General features: G+C 35.8%; 1 protein-coding gene across 4 annotated transcripts in view; it reads left to right on the forward strand.

Moving 5' to 3' along the window:
- The window catches only part of LOC134531621 (2-methoxy-6-polyprenyl-1,4-benzoquinol methylase, mitochondrial), a 38,181-nt gene extending 22,101 nt beyond the window's left edge, over positions 1 to 16,080 (forward strand). For all 4 annotated transcript variants that reach the window (XM_063367377.1, XM_063367378.1, XM_063367380.1 and 1 more), the window contains 2 exons: positions 15,641 to 15,780; positions 15,914 to 16,080. In XM_063367377.1, the coding sequence (XP_063223447.1) occupies positions 15,641 to 15,742 (102 nt within the window). In that variant the 3' untranslated portion in view covers positions 15,743 to 15,780; positions 15,914 to 16,080. The remainder of the gene's footprint in view (positions 1 to 15,640; positions 15,781 to 15,913) is intronic.
- The last annotated feature ends 6,173 nt before the right edge of the window (positions 16,081 to 22,253 follow it).

Raw genomic sequence — 22,253 nt, forward strand, 5'->3', positions numbered from 1 at the left:
GATAATCTTTCACAAAAACATGTACACTAGAGTCCCGTTATAGCGAGGTGTCACGGTTCCGGGTTTGATCCTCGCTATAACCGTGTCCTCGCTATAACAGAATTGGACAAATTTTGGCCCCCAAAAAATAAAAATTAACCGAAAATAGCATAAAAATTGTGTTTAAACCTGTATAATTGAAAAATAGCAGGTTATATTAACTTAATCTTAATTTCTTTGAGCAGATGTGTGAATTCTCTTTAAAACGATACCCCATAAGTACGGATGCGATCACCGATTGCGTCAAAATAACCAGAATACCCTACCACGGCACGTAAGTATAGCATCTCTCAGACCGCGGCCGACGCAGCATTGTCCTGCTATCTATTGCCCAACGAGCATACAATCATTCTGAAAGAGTGGAAACTCCCATGTTAAACGCGTGTCACGATAAGCAGACTGCTATCATGGGTGCTATGGAGCGTTTGCAGCGAAGTTGACGCTGGCACGGACAAAATAAGAACTAACAACTTGCGCATGCGCAGTGGGAAGCTGTCACGCACGCACACATTCATGTTTTTTTTTGTTTGTTTATGTTTGGTAGCGGTAACGTAACCATGAAAATGTTTTTTCTTGTCAAAGCAGAATGGAGTTTGGATCAGCTTCGGATGTAATACTTATTTGCTGCTAATCTTATGACGTGATATACATGTGGGTTCTAACATGTTACATAATTAATTGCTGCCGCCTCCGTATATTAAAATTATTAAGACGCATCGTGACATTGTTTCAAGTTGCAATAGATTTGACATAGGATATTGATATATTCCTTTTGTAAAAACTTGTGGATATCACGAGAATTTTGCTTAAAATGTAAATTACATGCCATAACATAGTAAACGAAATTATTATTAAATATTCTAGAAACTCTCATACAAAAGTACACAACTTTTTATCCCAGATTTACAACTTTAATTTACTTACAAATGCTAATTTTAAGGGGAAAGGTTTGGGGAGAAAATAACACCTCTGTTAAAAAGTTTCCCTAATGAATATAAAAACATGTTTACAAACATCAAAAGGGTATACCATATACTAAAAAAATATGTTCTCATCTGGGAATATGAGTTAGCATTCTAATTGAATTGGTATGTACACTATTTAATTAATTAGTATTTTTATGAGTTATATTATCTTGTTTTAGCAGAAAAACCTATATGTGCTATTATTTTAAATATTAATTAACAGAAGTTTTTAACAAATTAGTGGAGCAAAATATTCTGCTTGTCAGGTTACACTACAGGATGATAAAAAAAGGAAATTAGATTAATCAAAAAGTTTTAATGCAAGTGTAGAGAAAGTTTATTTGCAATGTGACACATCAACAATGTAAGAATTTCTGACAGCTATATTTGTGAAGCACCATGGTCACCAATGCAACTACAGTTCAGAAACGACTTTTATCACTCTGATAAGACAAAACACAAATATTTTTAGTCAGGCAGCAAGACACTGAAATAAATAACATCTTCATAAGTCTCTGTAGTATATACACTCATTTAACAAGTTCTATTAAAACATGAAAATGCAAGCAAAAAAAACCATAAGCTCTCACAAATGAATAATATGTTAAATGAAAGAATAGATTTTACAAAAGTGGCTTATAAAAGTTAACATGTGAACATATAAACTTGACAAATTTAAGCAACCGATATTACACATAATCAATACATGTGTAGGGAAACATGTTGAATAAACAATCTCAGAAACAGGATGGTAACAATTAAGGATATGATTCCAGAATAGCAACCAAATAACTAGCGTCATCTTTACCCCTCTTCATAACACAAACTACATAACCACAAAAAAAAAAAATTTTATTTAAAAAAATATATTAACAAGTTATAATAAATGTTGATCAATGTCATAACCTACAAAAACGTACAAAAAATGACAAGTGACTTCAATTAAACTTTAGTAACCAATTGAGATTTTTGAAAAAATAAGTTTAGTTTCAAGTGACCTACTTGGAGGTATGTTATACGAAAAAATAAGCATAGAAAAAAACCAATCTTCACATAATTGGGCCCCTACTTAGAACCTGTCATAATAAATCCTCCATGTTAGTGAGGGCTGGGTTGTACATGAACTACAATTTAAATTTCAAATATATTACATTTGTTTCTGTGGTTGGCAGTGTCGAACAGTTTCTTAAATATTAACAAAACAAAAGTTATACTGGGAATTTTTCTTTACCTACTTAACATTAAATTGAATACGGACTATTCCATTGTTTCCGCAAAACACAATCCATTTTCCATGCTAAATATTACAATAAATGTGTCAAAATATCATGGGGCTGAACTATAGTGGCAGGCTAATATAGACTATGCACATTTATCTGTAAAAAGGTATACCTTTTCCGAAATTTTAAATAACTCTCAATTGTCCCGTTACATACAAATTTTGCACAATTATAATCGAGTGTGAAAATAACGGTATATGTTTTACCCATATGTATCTCGCAAACCTATCCTAAATTTCTGCCCTGCACATAGGCACATGTGGAAAGTATCATTAAAAACAAAAGTCACCAATAAAAATCCACATGTGACAAAAAGTTATATTCTCAAAGATCTTGATATATATGTACATTGATTGTTTCGCAGAAGCTGCTAAATTAATGTCTACAAAATTACTCCCGCAACAATTGCCAAGAACTTGTACATAAAAGTTATCATTTTTGTAGTTACTATGAAATTGGAAATCTGTAAACATTTTTATAAATGTTTGTGTTTTCATAGTACTTTCCTCAAGAATTAAATTTTACATATGCAACATAGGATACAATTTTTCCCAGCACTAAATGTAATTTCTTTTCATAAAGGTCAATGGAATTTTTCATTTCTTGTCCGTAGGTATCGTCTATCAACAAGAGCAAAGAAATGAATACGAATGGAACTATTGGATCATTCCCCTTGAGCTAGGGTCGCAGACCGTGGCTCGCAAGCCGCATGCGGCTATTTTCATAGGATATTACGGCTTTACAATTCACTGCTCTGCCAGAGCACAAAAACATGCCTAACCAAACCAAACGGCACAATCACAACGCATGTCCTCAACCTGCATGCCACTGCACTCGCCTCCCTCTCCATGCAAAGTCTGGCTTTAGTTTCATGTTTTATCAGTAGGTATATCTCCATTAATGAACATAATTTTTTTACAAAAAAACTGTTTTGTGTAGAATGTGAGAAATAAATATTTTAATTTTGTCATTTTTTATTACTTTAATATTCTGTGTAGACACAGATAAAATATAAGGTTGCCGCTCACTAAAAAAAAATTGGAGAATATGTTTACTTAATATTTAGCTCATCTCACTTGAAAGTCTGCCAACCCCTCCCGTAAAAGCGTCAAGAATACGGCCCCAGAAGAAGCACATGCTTCACACAAAAACATATGTACCATGTTCAATTCCCCTAAGAAACATACACAAATGTGTAGAGGAACTAGGATTCACAAGTATCTCCCTAAACTCCTACGCCGGTATACTGGAGCTTCTACATTGCTTTTATCACATTCATCTGCTTAGAAATTCTAATAGGTTATTGCTTCAACAAAAATAAGTAATATGCTTATTAAATAGGAAATGCTGTGTTGGACAGTGATATGTCAACGTTCAAGGATAGATCTCAAAGGTACTCAGTTGAACCAGTGCAGTAGTATGCTACCACAGTTATGTAATAAAATATATTGTTAACAAATTTACAATTAATAGGGCATGGAAATTACATGTGCCGTGGACGGGCAGGGAAGTCAAGATGTAAATAGCACTATCATTGTGCATGTACACGTGTAAATATTAGCCTTTATTTACCTCTAACTTTACTTGATTGTACACACAATTAATAACCAGTTAATATAAGTACAGTATATTTTTACCATTAATATATGCTTAGCACATCTCTTACACAGGAGATGATGAAATGAAGTCACACAATGATTATCACGAAGCTTTTACGAACAAAAAACATGGAAGACCATCAGAAAAAATTTAAATTTAATGGTTTGGCGGAACAACTCTGAAATTGCTCAATAATATACTGGTACACCTTCTTTTCTATATGTATTAATTATATGTAAAAAATTAACTGCTTCAGATTAGTTTTGTAAAATTAAAACACTTTCTGTAAAGAATAAAAATGAATTTCATTTGCCAACATTTGCAATAGTTTCTACTATACAAAAATAGCACAATATACAAGTCTTACTGCAATTTGGCCACAAATGTATTAGCAAGTTTTACAAAAAATCATTCAAATTAAACTACTCATGTAAGTTTACATAATATGAAATTAGCACAATATACAAGTCTTACTGGAATTTGGTTACAGTTGGGGAGTTTTCAGTACAAAGGCAGACCCCCTTGCCTACTGCCGGCCACAGATGTATTAGCAAGTTTTACAAAAAATCATTCAAATTAAACTACTCATGTAAGTTTACATAATATGAAATTAGCACAATATACAAGTCTTACTGGAACTTGGTCACAGTTGGGGAGTTTTCAGTACAAAGGCAGACCCCCTTGCCTACTGCTGGCCACAAATGTATTAGCAAGTTTTACAAAAAATCATTCAAATTAAACTACTCATGTAAGTTTACATAATATGAAATTAGCACAATATAAAAGTCTTACTGGAACTTGGTCACAGTTAGGGAGTTTTCAGTACAAAGGCAGACCCCCTTGCCTACTGCCGGCCACAAATGTATTAGCAAGTTTTACAAAAAATCATTCAAATTAAACTACTCATGTAAGTTTACATAATATGAAATTAGCACAATATACAAGTCTTACTGGAATTTGGTTACAGTTGGGGAGTTTTCAGTACAAAGGCAGACCCCCTTGCCTACTGCCGGCCACAAATGTATTAGCAAGTTTTACAAAAAATCATTCAAATTAAACTACTCATGTAAGTTTACATGATATAAAATTAGCACAATATACAAGTCTTACTGGAACTTGGTTACAGTTGGGGAGTTTTCAGTACGAAGGCAGACCCCCTTGCCTACTGCCGGCCACAAATGTATTAGCAAGTTTTACAAAAAATCATTCAAATTAAACTACTCATGTAAGTTTACATAATATGAAATTAGCACAATATACAAGTCTTACTGGAACTTGGTCACAGTTGGGGAGTTTTCAGTACAAAGGCAGACCCCCTTGCCTACTGCCGGCCACAAATGTATTAGCAAGTTTTACAAAAAATCTTTGTAATCTAACTACTCATGTTTCAGTATCTTCAGTTTTCTCATGTCTGCTCTTTCTTTGTAAAACTTTTTAAACTCTCTGTTTCTTCTGGTACACCACCACCGGATAAACACAGAGATAACAGAATCCAAAATTTCCTCAGAAATCTTTCCATTGTGTAACGAACAAACAGTAACAAGCCAATCCCAATTTAATTTCTTGTTCACGGCACTTAAGAGATTGTATCGCACACAATTCTTGTGTGCCACCTGTGGAATTACATTTTCAAGGATTTCCACAATGGCCCCTACACAACGTATCATTGCCTCTGATGGGTAAGTCAGGGCTGCATTTTTGTCTGAAAACTCTCTGAAAATGATTCCACTGTGGATACTGGCATCTGGAGTAGATGACAATAGTGCCAATTTACAATCTGCACACATGCTACCACTCAAAACTCTCCTAGCAATACTTCCACAAACATACGCCAGCGAAAATGTACCAGTACCAATATCAAAAAGGTATGTGTCTTCTGGAATGGATGGCAGCTGCATATTATTGATGGTTGATGATGATGATGATGTGGCATTAGATGGTGTGGCTACTAAATTATGTAGGTCATTAAGTAACTTGCCAGTTTCATGCTCTTCTTCACAGTTAGATCGCTTTACATCAACAAATGCAAGACCATTAACCATTGACGTCTTCAGAGCAGCAATAAACTGTGGCACAGTTGGATTTACATTGGACCCACAGTTAGAGCGTATCGATCCAAACAAATGCTCTAGTGAATCTTGGTTGATGCACCTTGGCTGCAAGTAGGATAGACCTAGATCCTTCAAGCGTTTCCATAACAATTTCATCCCTTCAAGCGTTGTGATCCATCCACTCAAACATGGTGGACGGAAATACTTGGCATTATTTCCACTAACCTTTCCCTCATGGCAGGCACTCTTCTCTACTTTCCATAGCCTCATTTCACGGATGGCTTCGTCCCAAAATTTTAAATGCATGGCTTCCCTCTCTTTTCGAAGCTGGCACCTGACGCCATCGGCACCTTGCGGCCGAGCTGATGTGCCATTGACGCTATCGAAAAGCTTGTTGCAGAAATGTGTAAAGTGAGCGGTTCCTAGTGCAGTCGAATCCAATGAACCTGCAAATAATTAAAGGAATACCTTTTAAGAAAATTAATTTTATGGATGACAATACTGAAAGTTAAGTACAATATTAATTAAACAGATGTAAGAAAAAAATTAAATAAGTTTTAATTTCAAACTAAATGTTAAATATTATGTTAAACGACATGGGTATATAAGCCTGAACAACAATTATTTACTCTTCAGTGATGCCAAATTGTAAGCATTGGTATTTATTTATGAGTCTGCAAGTTCAAAAAGATTTCTAGACATTATGTACTTTAATTCAGTACTACAAATTCAGCATTGCAAATTGGATTTCACTGTGCTCAACAGATAGAAAAAATTATAATTCTTTATTGCTATCGGTAAATAATATGTATGCTTTTCTGCCCTCCATTACTTATAAAACACTGAAATTCAAAGACACTTCTAGACTTTGGAAATATTAATGAGAAAAACTTACCTGCAGACACAAAGCTGTTGATTGCAGCAGCAACTGTGTGGCTCAGAATTTGAGCTGCCAGTGATACTTTCATGGCTAGACGACCTTTTGGCTCCATGTGATTGTCAGTCAGTTTGTGCATAAGTCTGAAAATTGCCTGCGAGCGGTCAACAGCATAAGCTTCACAAATGACTAGCCATGATGCTACACAATCAACATCGTTACCACCAATCTTTATCTTCAAATGAATGCGATGCTTGAACAAGGTATTTCTTAGACATTTCAACAGATGGGGTGAGTCAAACAAAGTAATCACAGATGAATCCCCATATGTAAAATATGGTTTTTCCTCTGTTGCACCCAGTAATTTCAATGCTCGGGTGTTGTTTGAGCCCATGTCACACACTGTTGTTACAACATTCAAATCTATGTTCTTACATGCTTCAAGGACTGACAGCAATAGTTTAACCAATTTATCGGAACCTAAACTTCCTGTTGTTATGTAAAAGGCCACCGGCTGTTTCCACTTCTTGAAAATCCCCTTCACCATAAAAACGAGTGCATGATTTCCAATTTTCTCGGAAATTCCTAGTGAGCCCAAATCTTCAAATCCCACCACTTTGTCACTTCTGCGGCTATACTCCAAATGTTGGCGAAGAGACATCTCATCAAATGCCAAGAGACAAGTGCGCTCAAATTTGTCCATTCCAGCCACAGTTTTTTTTAGTGATTCAAATATGTGGGCATTTATTCCAGGTTCAAAAATGATTTTAGCCATCATATTGATCAAGGTTTTCTTGCTTGGCAGTGCAAACATTGTAGACAACAAAGAATAGCATCTGGGTGATCTCTTGTAAAATGCTAATGCCATAACTTTGTCCGACAGCTGCCATCGTCTACCTTTAGGTTTCCTTTTACTACACAGCACTTGTGACGCTAAAAAATTTGCTGATGCTCCAGACATGGACTTTGAAAGTTCTGCCACAATTTTTACAACATCATTACCAGGAGTGCATAGTTCACTAAGACTCATGTTCTGATCACACTTATTTTTCAAGCGCCTTAAAGAACGCTCCTTCTTGGCTACTAATCGTATCAATTTTCTTTTCTTTGGAGTTATTTCTGTGTCTGCAGAAAACTCTAATAACTTCATAATTTTGCTTCTGCTCCTAGCTTTCTGTCCTTGAGAAAATTTTTGTTTGCAAGCAGATGTTGCAGAAGTTTGATTATTACATGTACTTAAACCACTAAACAACCTGACTGGTTGAAACTCAGACATAGATGAAGACACTACACATGCATCATCACGCATAACAGGAGAGGAATTTTCAATATCAGTTACTGCTGGTGCTGATAATTCATTGCTGCAAGGTGTGACACATGGAATGTCCAAAGTCTTGGAATACGTGTGATCACTATCATTTGAATAACTTAATGGCTGATCCTGAAGCATTTCCACATTTCCTCCTGGAAAATGTTCAGAATCATCTGCTGGTGCTGATATTTCATTGGCACAAGGTGTGACACATGGAATGTCCAAAGTCTTGGAATACGTGTGATCACTATCATTTGAATAACTTAATGGCTTATCCAGAAGCATTTCCACATTTCCTCCTGGAAAATGTTCAGAATCATCTGCTGGTGCTGATATTTCATTGGCACAAGGTGTGACACATGGAATGTCCAAAGTCTTGGAATACGTGTGATCACTATCATTTGAATAACTTAATGGCTGATCCTGAAGCATTTCCACATTTCCTTCTGGAAAATATTCTGAATCGTCTTGTAGCTCTCGAATGGCACATTGAGAAAGCAGAGGTGTCTCAGTCTTGTCAGTTGATGTTCGTTCAGCAGATACTTCACTTAATGGTACTGCACCCACATTAACAGCCTTGATTGTTGGTATTGCTCCTCGAACCAGCAGCAGCTTGTCAGAATCTTGAAACTGATGCTCGTCGAAATGGAGAGCACACAAAAATTCCATGTGCGTGGTGCTTCCAGAAAAATCAGCCCATATATGATATCTAAAACACAAGCAGAGGTTTCACACATTAGAGCATAATTATATAGTTAAGGTACTCAACAAGATTTTAATTCTGTGGCCATATGTCAAACTACTACACTTCACTAATATCAAAATTTATAAGACCCAATACATGATGTATAAACGGGTTAACTTAAGAAAAAGGAGGATACAACGATTTGAAGCTGCTCCAATTCCTGTTTACACAATGTCACAGATAAATGTTTAATACTAAAAAAATTATAACTTAATAATTATTAAATATTATACCTAACTGCATTGGGTAATTATCGGATATAGGGTCTCAGCCACAAAAAAAAATATTATAAAAATATGAACATACCTTTTTTGGACACTCCAGACCTTCCTCTATTTGCGGTGTAAATGGTGTTATTTTATTCCCAACAGTTTCCGAGAAATAAAATTTTAAAGCTTACGGTACATAACCCGCACATCCAAGCAACCGCCGCCATTAATTTCTTTACATGTGGACGTGTCAGCACGCGTTTCAGAAAACGTCAGTGAAATATCGAAAATGGTCCATTAGGTTAGGTCCGTTAGGATGGGTTAGTATACCTACAATAAAAAATACTATAAACACATGTGAACAAATGGTTATGTCAGGAAAGCTATATTTTCAATTTGAAACTCCCAGTGATGTAAAATAATTTACAGTATTTTTAATGTAGCTTTAAAATTCGTTTTCTCGGAAACTGTTGGGAATAAAATAACACCATTTACACCGTAAATAGAGGAAGGTCTGGAGTGTCCAAAAATTTTTTTTTCGTATTTTTATAATTTTTTTTTGCGGATGAGACCCTATATCCGATAATTACCCTGCATTGTTAATATATTATTTTAATTACTTATCACGTATCCTGTTTTATCACTTTATTCGGATAGCATGTTCCTTTTTATTTTATCTCTTACCTGGCTGCTTCGGCATCGGTCCTACGTCGTGGAAACCGAAAAAATCGCTGCTTGTTAGGCTGCGATGTACAACCACGTGCTGCACATTTCCTCCCATAAGCATATCGGCCAGACATTCCTACCTACTCTCAACCAAGTCAAGTCACAAAACACATTTTCATTCACCAACCAACCAACTGTGTAAATTAAATATTCCAAATGAAAAATAATTGTATGTTCGTAGATGCACGTTAATTCCAACTTACAAACACAAACAAACACACTACTATGACTACATGTGTCAAATATATAATTACAAGATTACTTATAACTTAAGTAAAACATAGTTTTGAATTTAAAAATAAAAATTATTAATATTTCTGTTAAAAGCTACTTATTTACGTTAATATGTAAAAATATAATTGTCAAAAGTCTCCAGTATGACCTAATATGTTACAACTAGCGATAGTTTCCGCTGGCACGGGAATAACAGAAACTACCAAAAAAAAGGCTACATAACATTGCAACCGATTCCTATACCAGTTTCCTCCCCATGCTATTGCCGACGCGGGCTGTCTGCTGGCGGCCATGTTGGTTCGGGATGTTGCTAACAGGTGGTGCTAGTGTAGCGCGACAATTTAATTCCTTACAAAAAAGCAGGAGTGCTGCTGCGGCAACGCACGTACGCCTCAAACGTAATAGTCGCTGGAAAACTATACTTTTCATTTAAAGAAACCTGTCAACTTTTTTAGAAAATAAATTTGGGATTAAACTCAAACCATCACCACCCTTTCTCGGACAGATACCCCAACAACTGACCGAAACAAAAGTTACAAGAAAACTGCCCTAGCGATTCGGAAATAAATACGGTAGTGCCGACTAGAGGTGTAAAAGTAACGAAAAAATGCGTAACCGTATGTATTCGTTACTATAACAATTAGTACTCGTTACTATCGTTACGTTACTCGTTACTTCTAATACCGCATAACATGCTATGTTATGTTGCAGCAACGAATCCAGTCGTATTGCGTACGCGTACAGTATGACGTCGCGTAAATAATAAATAGAATATAAACAATTGATAATTAATAGTTTTTGTTAACCAAGAAACAAATCTCATTAGAGCGGCTTTTTAATATTATCTCTTTTAAGATAACCAAAAAAATCGTGAAAATACGCGATTATAAAAACAAAAACATACATATTTCTAATTTGTAAAAAATACTTTCTTACGCTTACGTTGTTTCTGTTCCAATCTCAAACTTTGTCTACACACGGCACAGATAACTAACGGAAGTATGATAAAAGAAAGAAAGGATGGGATTCTATTTTTAAGCCACGCACTTAGGTGGCGACTGCACGGCTGAAGAATGTGACGCGTCAACGGCAAGATGTCTAGGGGCGAACGAGAGGGGTGGAGATAAAGCAGACAAATAACAAAAGCGCGCTACAAGCGATCACGGCGTAAATTCCTCAAAAATACCTCGTTATAGCCGTGTTCTCGCTATTGCCGTGCTCGCTATAACGAGATTCTACTGTACTTTCAAACCACATGCAAGATGTCCATTGTCCATTAGCAACAGCAAGTTAAACCAACCTTGGAGCTTGATTGAACTTGTGTTATGCAGCGTTACCATGCAGTGTTGCCAAGTTTTGAAACACCGTGTTTTTCAACACTCATTTTAAATAAAGCTTGTGCGCTGATTATTCAGGTAAATACAGTAAATACAATATACATACAAAGTTTTGAAAATGATACAGCTAAAATCAAATTTTTATAATGAATGGTCATTGAAGAAACTATTATGATGTAGAAACAAATCTATCTAAAAAAATTTCCCTGACCCATCAAAAAAATCCCGGACTTTTCCCAGTCTGCGCTCATCCTGTAAGAGACAAACTATAGGGAGAGCCACTGGCGAGTTGAGCTCCAGTGAAGATTAATTTTGGACAGACATGGTGAGTGTTGAAATTGAATTAGTTGTGTAGATAGTAGTTAAGAAATATAAGTTTATTTTATTAACTGGGCTATCCTTTTTGATCCTGTTTTTCCACTCGTAACAATATATAATATATATTATATATCATATCAAAAATGTTTGCCGTGTTAAAAATCTGTTATAGTGCTGCACGACATGCATTTATCAATGTTGTCTATCCTAGTTATTTTCGTAAATTGCTGTATATGTGTTTGCTAGACAGTTAAATTTAGTGATAAACACCATTGGTGTTCAGGCAAAATGCATTTAGGGAAAAAGTAAATACAAATTTTTCTCATGGATACAGTAGTCTTGTTTATCCGACGTTCACATATCTGACATTCTGAAATATCTGCCGTTCTGCCATAAAAAAAACTCATCAATAGGCAACAAGACCTCCAAGCTGCGAGCATTGATGTAGACTATTTGTTGTTGCTTTTGACTACTGCAGATAATTTGTTACCCTAACTATTCTCTAGGTAATTTTAAATTTTTCTTTTTTGTTATAAAACATTTTTATTTGGTTCGTATTGTGTAAATTTATAACATAGTTAGACTTAATAAGCTTATCCAATGGTCTGCCGGCCCATTTACATTGGCTAAGCGAAACTCAACTTTATTACTAAACTCTACCATTTCAGCCAAGTTTTGATTTATTTTTGAAGTAACTGCATCTTCACTTGATCAAAATACTTGCTATAAAAGAGGTTCCCAAAGTGTGTGCCGTGGAGAGTAAACAGGAGCGTCGCGAGGCGCTCCTCTCTCATCTCCAGAAACTTAACTTACTTATATTTGCAATAAACAATTCAAATCGCGCGTGCTGCATGCACCACGTTCACCGGTACTTGTGGTCTGGTTGTATTCGGAAATGAGATTGCACATCACAGTTTGTAGGTTTTCACCGCTACTTAACTAATAGTCCGTGCGTTCAGCAGACGTAAACATGTAAATTGGCTGATTTGGATACATGGTCTGGTGCCTCCAAAATGTACTATAAAAACTGTAATCTCTGATCAGCTGATTTATAATGTTTACATGCACTGAACGAAATATCTTAATACAATATGAGAAAAACTGGCCAATTAGCATTGGCGAACGCGAGACATCTTACTGTAATTGCTTTCTAGCTATTTTCCACTCAACACCACTAGATGCCACTACTTTACTAGTCTTGCGTACTTTAAAGAAACATAGGGACACTCCATGCCACCAGGTTCGCTGATATTACTTGTCTCACATTTTCTTTACTAGTTTCCTATATTGTTGTGTTTCAATATTTGGCTGAACGCACAGGCTGTTAGTTAAGTAGAAGTGCCAAACTATGAGCATGCAAATGTCAGTTGCTTTGTTTTAATTATATCACTTTGTGTTTCCATAAAAAGTCAGTCGCCAAATGGAATGATTTTTTTTTTTTTAAATAAGCAAGTCAATAGTTTGAGTGGGTGTGATCAACCATTAACAAGTGGCGGGAGAGTAAAAAAGCAAAAAAATGTTGGAAATAAGATGCTAGCTATTAGGACTTTGGCTTTATTTCAGTAGAAGTAAACAATGAAGAAAGACCGCAGTGTCTGGTCTGTTTGAAAATTCTAGTGCCTGAGAGTATGCTCCCAAGTAAGCTAAAGCGACATCTTGAGACCATTCACCCTACCATGGTTGAAAAATCTAGAAAATTTTTTTAATAGGAAGTTGCAAGATTTACAAAAACAAAAAAAGTGTTCACTCAACAAGCCTCACTACCTAGCAACGCACTGTTAGCATCTTTCAAAGTGGTATACAGGATGGCGAAGTGCAAAAAACCGCACACTATCGCAGAACTTATTCTACCAGCTTCTCTCGACATGGTTAATATTATGGTGGAGAAATCGGCAGGACAACTAATTCAAAGGTACCTCTATCTAACAACACTATTATTCGAAAAATCCATCATAGAGTTGAGGATCTCAATGATCAATTATTAGAGAAAATAAAAGGCAAGGAATTTGGTCTGCAATCGATGCTACTGCGCTTATTCGCTCTGAATTGAACTTGATATTAGGATGTGTCATAGACATAGTAAACTACATAACAACTAGGCCATGAAAGCCATACTGTTCATAAAAATATGCGTGGACATGGGAGCAGAACATACGGCTCTGCTATACTACTGTAATTCACGATAGCTTTCACGTGGAAATGTCTTATTCCGTGCATTCGAGTTACATAAAAAAATTCACACTTTTGTGCATGAGAACTCCAGATATTTTGCCAAACCAGACTTTTTGCTGAAACTAGCAAATTTGTGTGATACCCTCTTTTATTGCATAATCGTCGCACCTATATTTAAGGACGTCAAAATTTGGATAAAAAAAACTCACGTAAACATTGCATGATGTTTTTGGTCCCGCTGTTAGATTCTGAGCGCTTTGTGTGGGTATTTTTTTTCCGTATAAAATAATGTATTTTAAAGTATAAATATAATATTTATTCGGACATTACCACTTACTTATTTAATTAACGGAAATACGAAGTTGTCTGATGTGTTTTTAAACATTCTAACCTTTATCTGTTCAGTTGCGTTGCTGCATGTAGCCAGCGCTAGTTGGCATCATTCAAGTTTGGTTATGTTGCTTCCCGTATAGAGCGCGCACATGTAGTTGAATATCAATATCTTGCCGAATGCATGCAACACGCGCTCTCTGTCAACTGCCGAGTTAACTACATTTGATGGCCCGCACACACTTTTGGTCTGTACTACGATAGTTATGCGTTCGTTCAGGCTCGCATTTGGATCGCAGATTTTGTTTTTTTTATATTTAAAGTTGAAGAAAGGTTTTTGTTGCATGACTTATTAATATAAATTGTTTGGCGTGCTCTTTTATACTTCACTTTTTAAATAAACGTACTTTCCATGAATGGGTTTTGTTTTTATGAATAACTGTACATAACAAATTTTTTTTCTTGCATAAAGTTCGCACCCCTACTTTTCAAACTTTTAGTATAATATGTGCGATGATTATGCGATAAAAAACGATATATTTGACGAACTGAATGTCTCTAGTCTATCTCTGCAAGACAGTAACATTCACATATGGAAAATATTGGAGAAAATTGCAGTTGTGGATAAGAAAAATTAATGAAAATGGCGGTGAAAATTGTTTCCCGAAATTGCATAAATACGCGGCCTCTAATGAGCTCATTGTCTCACAAGACGTGCTGTCCCTTTTCATGAAACACCTTTCACTGAACGGTTTGAAAAATTCTTTGCAGAAGATAATGTCGAAAACTTTACGTGGAACCAAGATCCTTTCCATGCTCAAGTTCCACCAGAATTCACTTCGAAAGAAGAAGTGTGTCTCATTGAACTCTCGTGCGACAACAGCCTTGAAACCAAATTTGCTTTTTCCAATTTAATGAATATCCATCTCTTAAGTTCAAAAGCAATAAGGATTCTCATTCCTTTTGCAACATCCTATTTATGTTAAGCCAGATTTTCAGCTGTAGCTCACTCAAAGATAAATGCTGAGCAAGAAATGAGAGTGGTGGTGTCAAGCCTTATTCCACACTTTGAAATATATATTGAAATATAATAATATATTATTGTGTGTCCATTATAAATATATACATGATTGTCACCCATTTCTGTGCCTAGTGTCATAAAAAAATATCTTTATTTTTTTTTTGTCATTGTACACATTTCGACTAGGTAGGGTGCCACGACAAAATATCAAACCTGTAAGTGCGCCGCGAACTGAACAAGTTTGGGAACCCCTGATCTATAACAATTATCTTGAAAAAACTACTTAATGTAATCCTTGTATTGATAAGTACTTCTTTCGTAAAGTTCTGGTGTTCTTAGCTGAAGAATTGATGGTTGTAAAGTTATTTTAGTTTTTACCAAACAGTTGTAATTTTTATGTATAATATCTGCTTTTTGTATTTTAGGAGGACTTCAAAGAAATAATTGAATCTGCTGGCTTCAGATCAGTTACTTACGAAAACCTTACCTTTGGTGTAGTGGCTATACACTCTGGTTTTAAAATCTAATCATCACCAAAGTTTTTGCCAAAAACAATAATGCATTAGTAAGTATAATATTTTCTTATTATGGTGTGATGTAAGCTGTTACTTTTGCTAATAGTACCTTGTTACTTTAAGCTTGATTTACACTCACAAAGAATTAAATCTTTTTTTGATAATTTGTGTGTTTCTTTTCAGAAAAAATGTTGCAGATGAGAAAGTGTACAAGTATTATTGGGACAAGTGCTGTACAACAGAATTAGCTGTGAAGAGAGAGAATTTTTTTTTATAATGTAAAATAAACACTGGTTATGTACAAATTTATTATTGTTGATTTTCTCTAATATTAAAGTCAATTATATATCTCTGGTTTTAAGTTCTTACTTAGAAATGTGCAATGGAGGTTCATACCATGCAACACCCAAATCACTTTTGACACTTACCTCAGGATGTATTGTTGATTTTCATTGTGAAATAGTTATTTATGTAGCATGTTAAATAATCTCAATACGTTTCAGATAAGTAAAGCTTGTGTGAATTTAGTAAATAAATTGGAAGATAAATTAATTTTGAAACAGGTTTTTGCAGTGTTAAACTGTGTATTGTTATTACGGTACCTATGCAAAGCTAGTTTTACAAATGTTTGCCATGGAATCTCTCGAGTATGCTCTGGTGTTCCTGCCTTCAGTTACTGATGAAGACTATAGTTAACAAAAAGCTTATTTTATACTAATAGATTGTCCTGCCATCTGTGTACATATGAGGTAGTTTCTGATTACTGATTGCGATTACACGTATGTATGAATTTTTTTTTATATACCTTATCTTGCAGTTCATTTAGAAAGTTGAGAATGCCATCTGCAAATAAATGATTTTTACTTAACAAGTTAATGCCTTGTGTTTAGAGACCAAAAAACCATTTAATTTTTATAATATTCTTTAAATTTTTCAAGTCATTTGCTCTTTTGTAGCAATACCATTGGATTACAACTAAACTCAATTAGATTGTTATACTATATATATTGACAGTGACATAAGGAAAAAAAATTAGGAAAGCAACTAACTGGTTAGCAGCTTTATGAATTCCTGCAATGAAACACCAAGGAAAACTAAACAAGGAAGTGAACATGGCAGCACATGAAAAAAGAGATACATACAAGTTCTGTGCTATTGTTGTATGCACGAATGTATTAAAATTGCCCAACTCCAATGATTATTTGTCAACAGACACATTTATAGATACACAACACGCAACAGGATTTTCCCAAGATAATTTCAAAGTAATTCTTTACAGGCTATATTTTTGAAGTGAAACTTTTTTGCAGCGGTAGGGTAAGTCAAGATGATGGCATTATCTGAGCATAACAAAAAGGATAAGAAAAACATGTGATGCTCAGAGCAGTATGGAGCTGAAAAGGATAATATTTTCTATTTGGTGCCATGTTTGTTCCACTTGCACTCGTGTGACACAAGTAGTTGGGTGTGGCAAGGTCTTGTGGCTGTGGATATGATGAGTGCGTGCTACACACATTATTCTAAGGCCCCTTTAACACTTCTAGAAACTGATTTTTTATGTTTATATAAATTATAAAAATATAACTCTCACATCACCTGTAACAATAACAATAATCAATTAAACATAAACCATTAACAATTAAAACAATCCGTTAACAATAAAAACCTTGAATTGTCAATTTATGTATATTTTATTTATCAAGTTACTGAAAAAACAGATGGCAGCGGCAGCAGCAGTAGCAGCATGATTTAAAGAAGTGCTGTCATAGATTTGAAGAGGTTTTTTTTACATACATCCGAAGAAGCACTTTTTTCTTCTTCAATCATTTAGGTGATTTTTTTTACATGCCCGCAAAATTCAATTAAACAAATAAATATGGCGAATCAACAAACAATTGTTTGTTCTTACCTTAATAGCTATTTGCTTCCTTCATTGCATATTTGCTTTAGTCCTAGTCCATTTAATATAGTTCATTGGTGCATCCTCCTGGCAAAATATATCTTTTATTGCATTACTTTGTGGCCACCACATTTCGTGTAGTTTGTACCCGCGCTCAGCACAAGGGAGCCAGTGCGACATGTTGTTTTTTGTTAGTTGCTCTGGTTGGCATTGGTGGGCAGCACCTGCTGGTGGCAGGCTGTCCGGTAGTGCTCACGATTGCAGTGCGATAGCGCCAGTAGGTAGCGGCTGTCATCTGGAAGTTTGGTTTTTGCGACCATTCAAGTTGGTGTGCCTTTTGTGTCTTGCGGGAGGAGTTGGCTACATGTTTTTGTCTTAAAAAAAAAGGTGAGAGAGCTAAGGTGACAGTGGTGAGAAATTGCCTTTTATTAATAAAAGAGAATGAGTTGGGTCAGTCGCTGGTCTTGTGGCATGAGCATGTCTACTGCAGTTGTTCTCGTAGACAGTTGTGAAATACAGCGACTGAAGGAATGTTGTTAGCGTTTAATGAGTGTCCACAACGCAGATGTTCGCAGCAGACTTGGCTATGGGTGCGTGGACTTGGCTGTGTGCTAGTGGAAATCTGCAGTTTATTATGTTGTGACAAAGTCGGTTAGCGGTAATTTTATGCTGCTGTGCTGTGATTGGCATGTTGAACCATGAGGCCACGACAAGAGTGCTAGAAATTTTGCGAGTGCATTGCTACATCGTGATGGGAATGTTCCTGTAAAATTTGAACTTGTATTATGTTCGTGCCTGGCCTGCATGGGTGGCATTTTTCTCCCAAATTGTAATGGTGACCATCTTGGAGAATTTTATGAAGAAAAAAAAAATCCATAGACAATTGTCAAAATTTTCAGACTATTTTCCTGTTTGCTCATGTGAGTTGATGGTTGACTGTCACCATTTTAGATGAGAAAATTTTGTGAACTGCTTTGTGTGGCACAGTTAAGATAATTATATTGTGAATTAGCACAACTAAACTATGCCAGAAAAGTGTGTCAATATGATATTTACAGTAATATTGAACATTGCAGAATTCCTTCCCCCTACTACCAATCACTGTTTGACTAGAATGTTTTATGTTGATGTGTTTAGAATGTTTCTTTTTTTATGCATATACATTTCAAGTATTTTGTTTTGTACTTTAATAGCGATTATTATTAATTTGAGTTAGGTTTTATATAAAGATGAATGGAGTACATTTTATTATTATTAGTTTTTATTGTAATTTACTTAATCAATTAAAATTATCATTGCATTAATTAAATTTTGTCCAATTTTAAAGCATATTCTGGGTAGTCAGACTCTAACATTCTAGAAGGGTTCAAAAGAAAGGAAGACACGGGTGTGACACGCTGTCGCCGGCAAGTTATTTTTCGCGCCTCAAATTAGTAAGTTGTTGGAAAAACCCAGCACGTGGATGCATGACTGCACAGCAATAGACTGGAACTTCGCTGGGCGCAGTCTCGCCAGCCAATCAGAGTGAGCCTTGAGGTGGTGTGATGTCTCTTACCAGACTTTTAGAGAGAAAAATTTTTTCAGTCATTTCCCCTATATGGTCAGGTACTGGGTTCTGTGTTGTGATTGATCGGTTGGCCCACGGGGTTGCCTCCCTATGTTCCTAGCTTTGTAAAATAAGGAAAACACACTTAAAATATGTGAAAATAGTTTCATCCCAACTACTCACAAGAAGAAACTTGTCAAACATGGTGGAAATACACCAGTTTTGTATTAAATAATGGTTAAGTTTTCAGTGACACTAATATTCTTGGTTACAATATTTAAGTTGCTAATATTTTTAAATAATAGGTATTCTGGTATTTTAAAACAATAAGATTTTTTTGTCAAATCTCATGCACCTCCGAAAGTCAATTTCCTAACGATTCCAAGGGCCATAAACATAGCGTAAATGAATATTGTAGGAAGCCATTGCCCATTATCATTGATCAGATCACATTTTTATTTTGTCATCTGTGAGAAAATAGACAACTGAAAATTAGTATTATAAAATTAAAAATAAGTTAATGTAATTTTAACCCAGACAGTTTACTGCATAATTTTTTAGCAACCTTGAGTGTAAGATGCACAAACTTCAATTTTTTGTAGTTTGTGGTGGTTGGTTAAACTGCCTTAATTTTTGTGGTGCTTGGCCTGTGTAATCAAAGAGGATGACCTAATACAGTAGAACCCCTTTTTTACACTTTTAAGGGGGTGTCTGAAAATGATGTAAAATATGGGAAATGTATGAAAAATCTTTTTTTTGCTCAGAGAACTGTGATATTATATGACCTAAACATATTGTACTCTGATATATACATAATTATCCATTATGAGTGTCTGAAGTATACCTAAAAATAATAATTATACACTTAATTCCCATATTAACATACTGTAGTGTGTATAGGTAAGGATACAGTCTATGTATGTACATACATTCATACTTAAGTTAGCAATTCATAACATGACATTTACAGGTTAAGAATATTACCAAAAATATCACAAAACATAACGAAAGTGTACTAAATCAAAAGTTACATTTTTCAAAGAAAAAAAAATACAGCAATGTTTCTCAAAAAAATTAAAAAAGCATATTTAGTCTATCTACACATATATACATACAATGTTAAATTACCAGTTTTCAATTAACACAATACAGGTTGTGAAAAAGAGGTAAAATTAATTTCAGTAATAGCAAATAAGTGTAGGTACAAAAAGCAACTTACAATTTACTGCATGAAAAAATCTGAAATTTTGGTTTGCTTTAATTGCTGGCTGCTCAGTTCATCTATTTTTTTTGTCTGATTCAACTGGTCAAACAAACTGTCTGGACAGTTGAACCCAGAAAAGTAATTCCTCAAAACAGAACGTGCTTCTAGAGCTTCATGCTTGTGAGGCATAGGGATTTCATCTTTATTTTCATAACCATCTCCGTCAGGTTGCTTTCCCTTCATGTGCAAACTGACAATACCATCAAGAGATTGTTCTTCTTTAGTTTGCACATGACTGTCAATGTTGACAAAGTCACTGAACAAACTGTCTGTCTGAATTTTCTTTCAGTCTTCTTCCTCTACACTGTCACATGGTTCACTGTCCTCATTTGTACACACTGTTCCTGAACTTGGAAAACCTGCCTTTCTGAAACAATATGAAATTATGTATTGTTGTAACTTGTTTCCTTGCATGGGCAATTTCACCCACTGCAGTCAGAGCATAGATTTTTTTTCTTGTGAATTTTTGATAGCATCTAAGAGATTCAAAATTTTTTGGACAATCCTTTTCCTGTACTTACACTTAAAGGCATACATGATGCCTAAGTCCAAAGGCTGAAGCTCACTGGTGCAGTTGGCAGGGGAAAAAACAAGCTTTACATTCCTTTAATTCAAATCCAGAGGGTGAGCTGGGCACTTGTCAAGAAACAGCAGAAAAGTTTTCTCCCTTTAACACCCATTACTGCATCCAGAGCAGATGCTGTTTAAAGATTTATGATGTCATCCAGGCCTTTTGATTTGCCAAATATTTTGTGGGCAAAGTTTTTATAATTTTTAACACCTTCTCTATCACCAATGGTTGAAGTTTCTCACTGCCATCTGAATTGCTCAATAGCATAACTGCGAGCCTTTGTTTACTAAGTTAACCACCATGACATTGCTCCCCTCTTAAACACAGTGAGCCACCTGTCGGTGCTCCTCTTGTCGCACAGACTGTTATGCATCAACACCTGCCCAGAAGCATGTGCGATGAACGTGCCTGTGCGCACAGTGTTGTGCAGATGTGAACATTGCGCGAACGCTACAAAGATAGCCCCGCTACCGGCCACGCTGGTAGTATCACTTCGCCGGGTGTGGCAAGACGCTTCCACCAAACTAGGCAAAAGGGTTTATGTATTTCTTTTCAGGGACAAACTAAAACTTGTAACAGCTTTCAGTTACTTTTCTCATAAATAAAAATTGTTCAACGTGCAACTACGTCGTAAAACTGACAGCTTCTGTTTCCCCGCGCTCTGCACTTTTTTGGCGGGAGTTCGCGTCTCCCTCCGGCCCGGCGCTGGGGAGACGAGTCAGTCACCGTCTGAGCTCACAGAGGCCGGCAGCCTCCACGCCACAGGGAAACAGGACTTTTGTACACAAACAAGCATGTAGTGGAGACATCTGCCATGTCGGTATAATACTGCACATCACGCGCACAGTCAATACGACGATGTATACGCCTTAAGAAAGTGTCGGAGTTCATGTATATATTTTAGTATTAGCTTCAGATACTTTGTTCAACGCGGGAATGTCGCCGCGTCATCCGTCGGGAAGAGACCTTCACTAGCAACATAATCAGTGCAACCACTGGAAGGGGCCGCGTTAAGTTCAGAGACAGCTATCCGATAAAAGAAACGGTCAGGAGTATGATAGCATTGTGTACCTCGTGCCAGGGCTAATAAACCACTATAAATTATCCGTGTATTCTTCTTTTCATTTAATATGGGGTCCTGGGTAGCCACACTGCACGGAACGGGAGCAGATAGCAGTTCCCGAAACGTCGCTTGTTTCTGTTTTGGTAAAACTATTGTGTTCGTTTTGTCTTTTTGTTTTG

This window comes from Bacillus rossius, chromosome 5 (assembly GCF_032445375.1).
Source record: "Bacillus rossius redtenbacheri isolate Brsri chromosome 5, Brsri_v3, whole genome shotgun sequence".
Taxonomy (NCBI): domain Eukaryota; kingdom Metazoa; phylum Arthropoda; class Insecta; order Phasmatodea; family Bacillidae; genus Bacillus; species Bacillus rossius.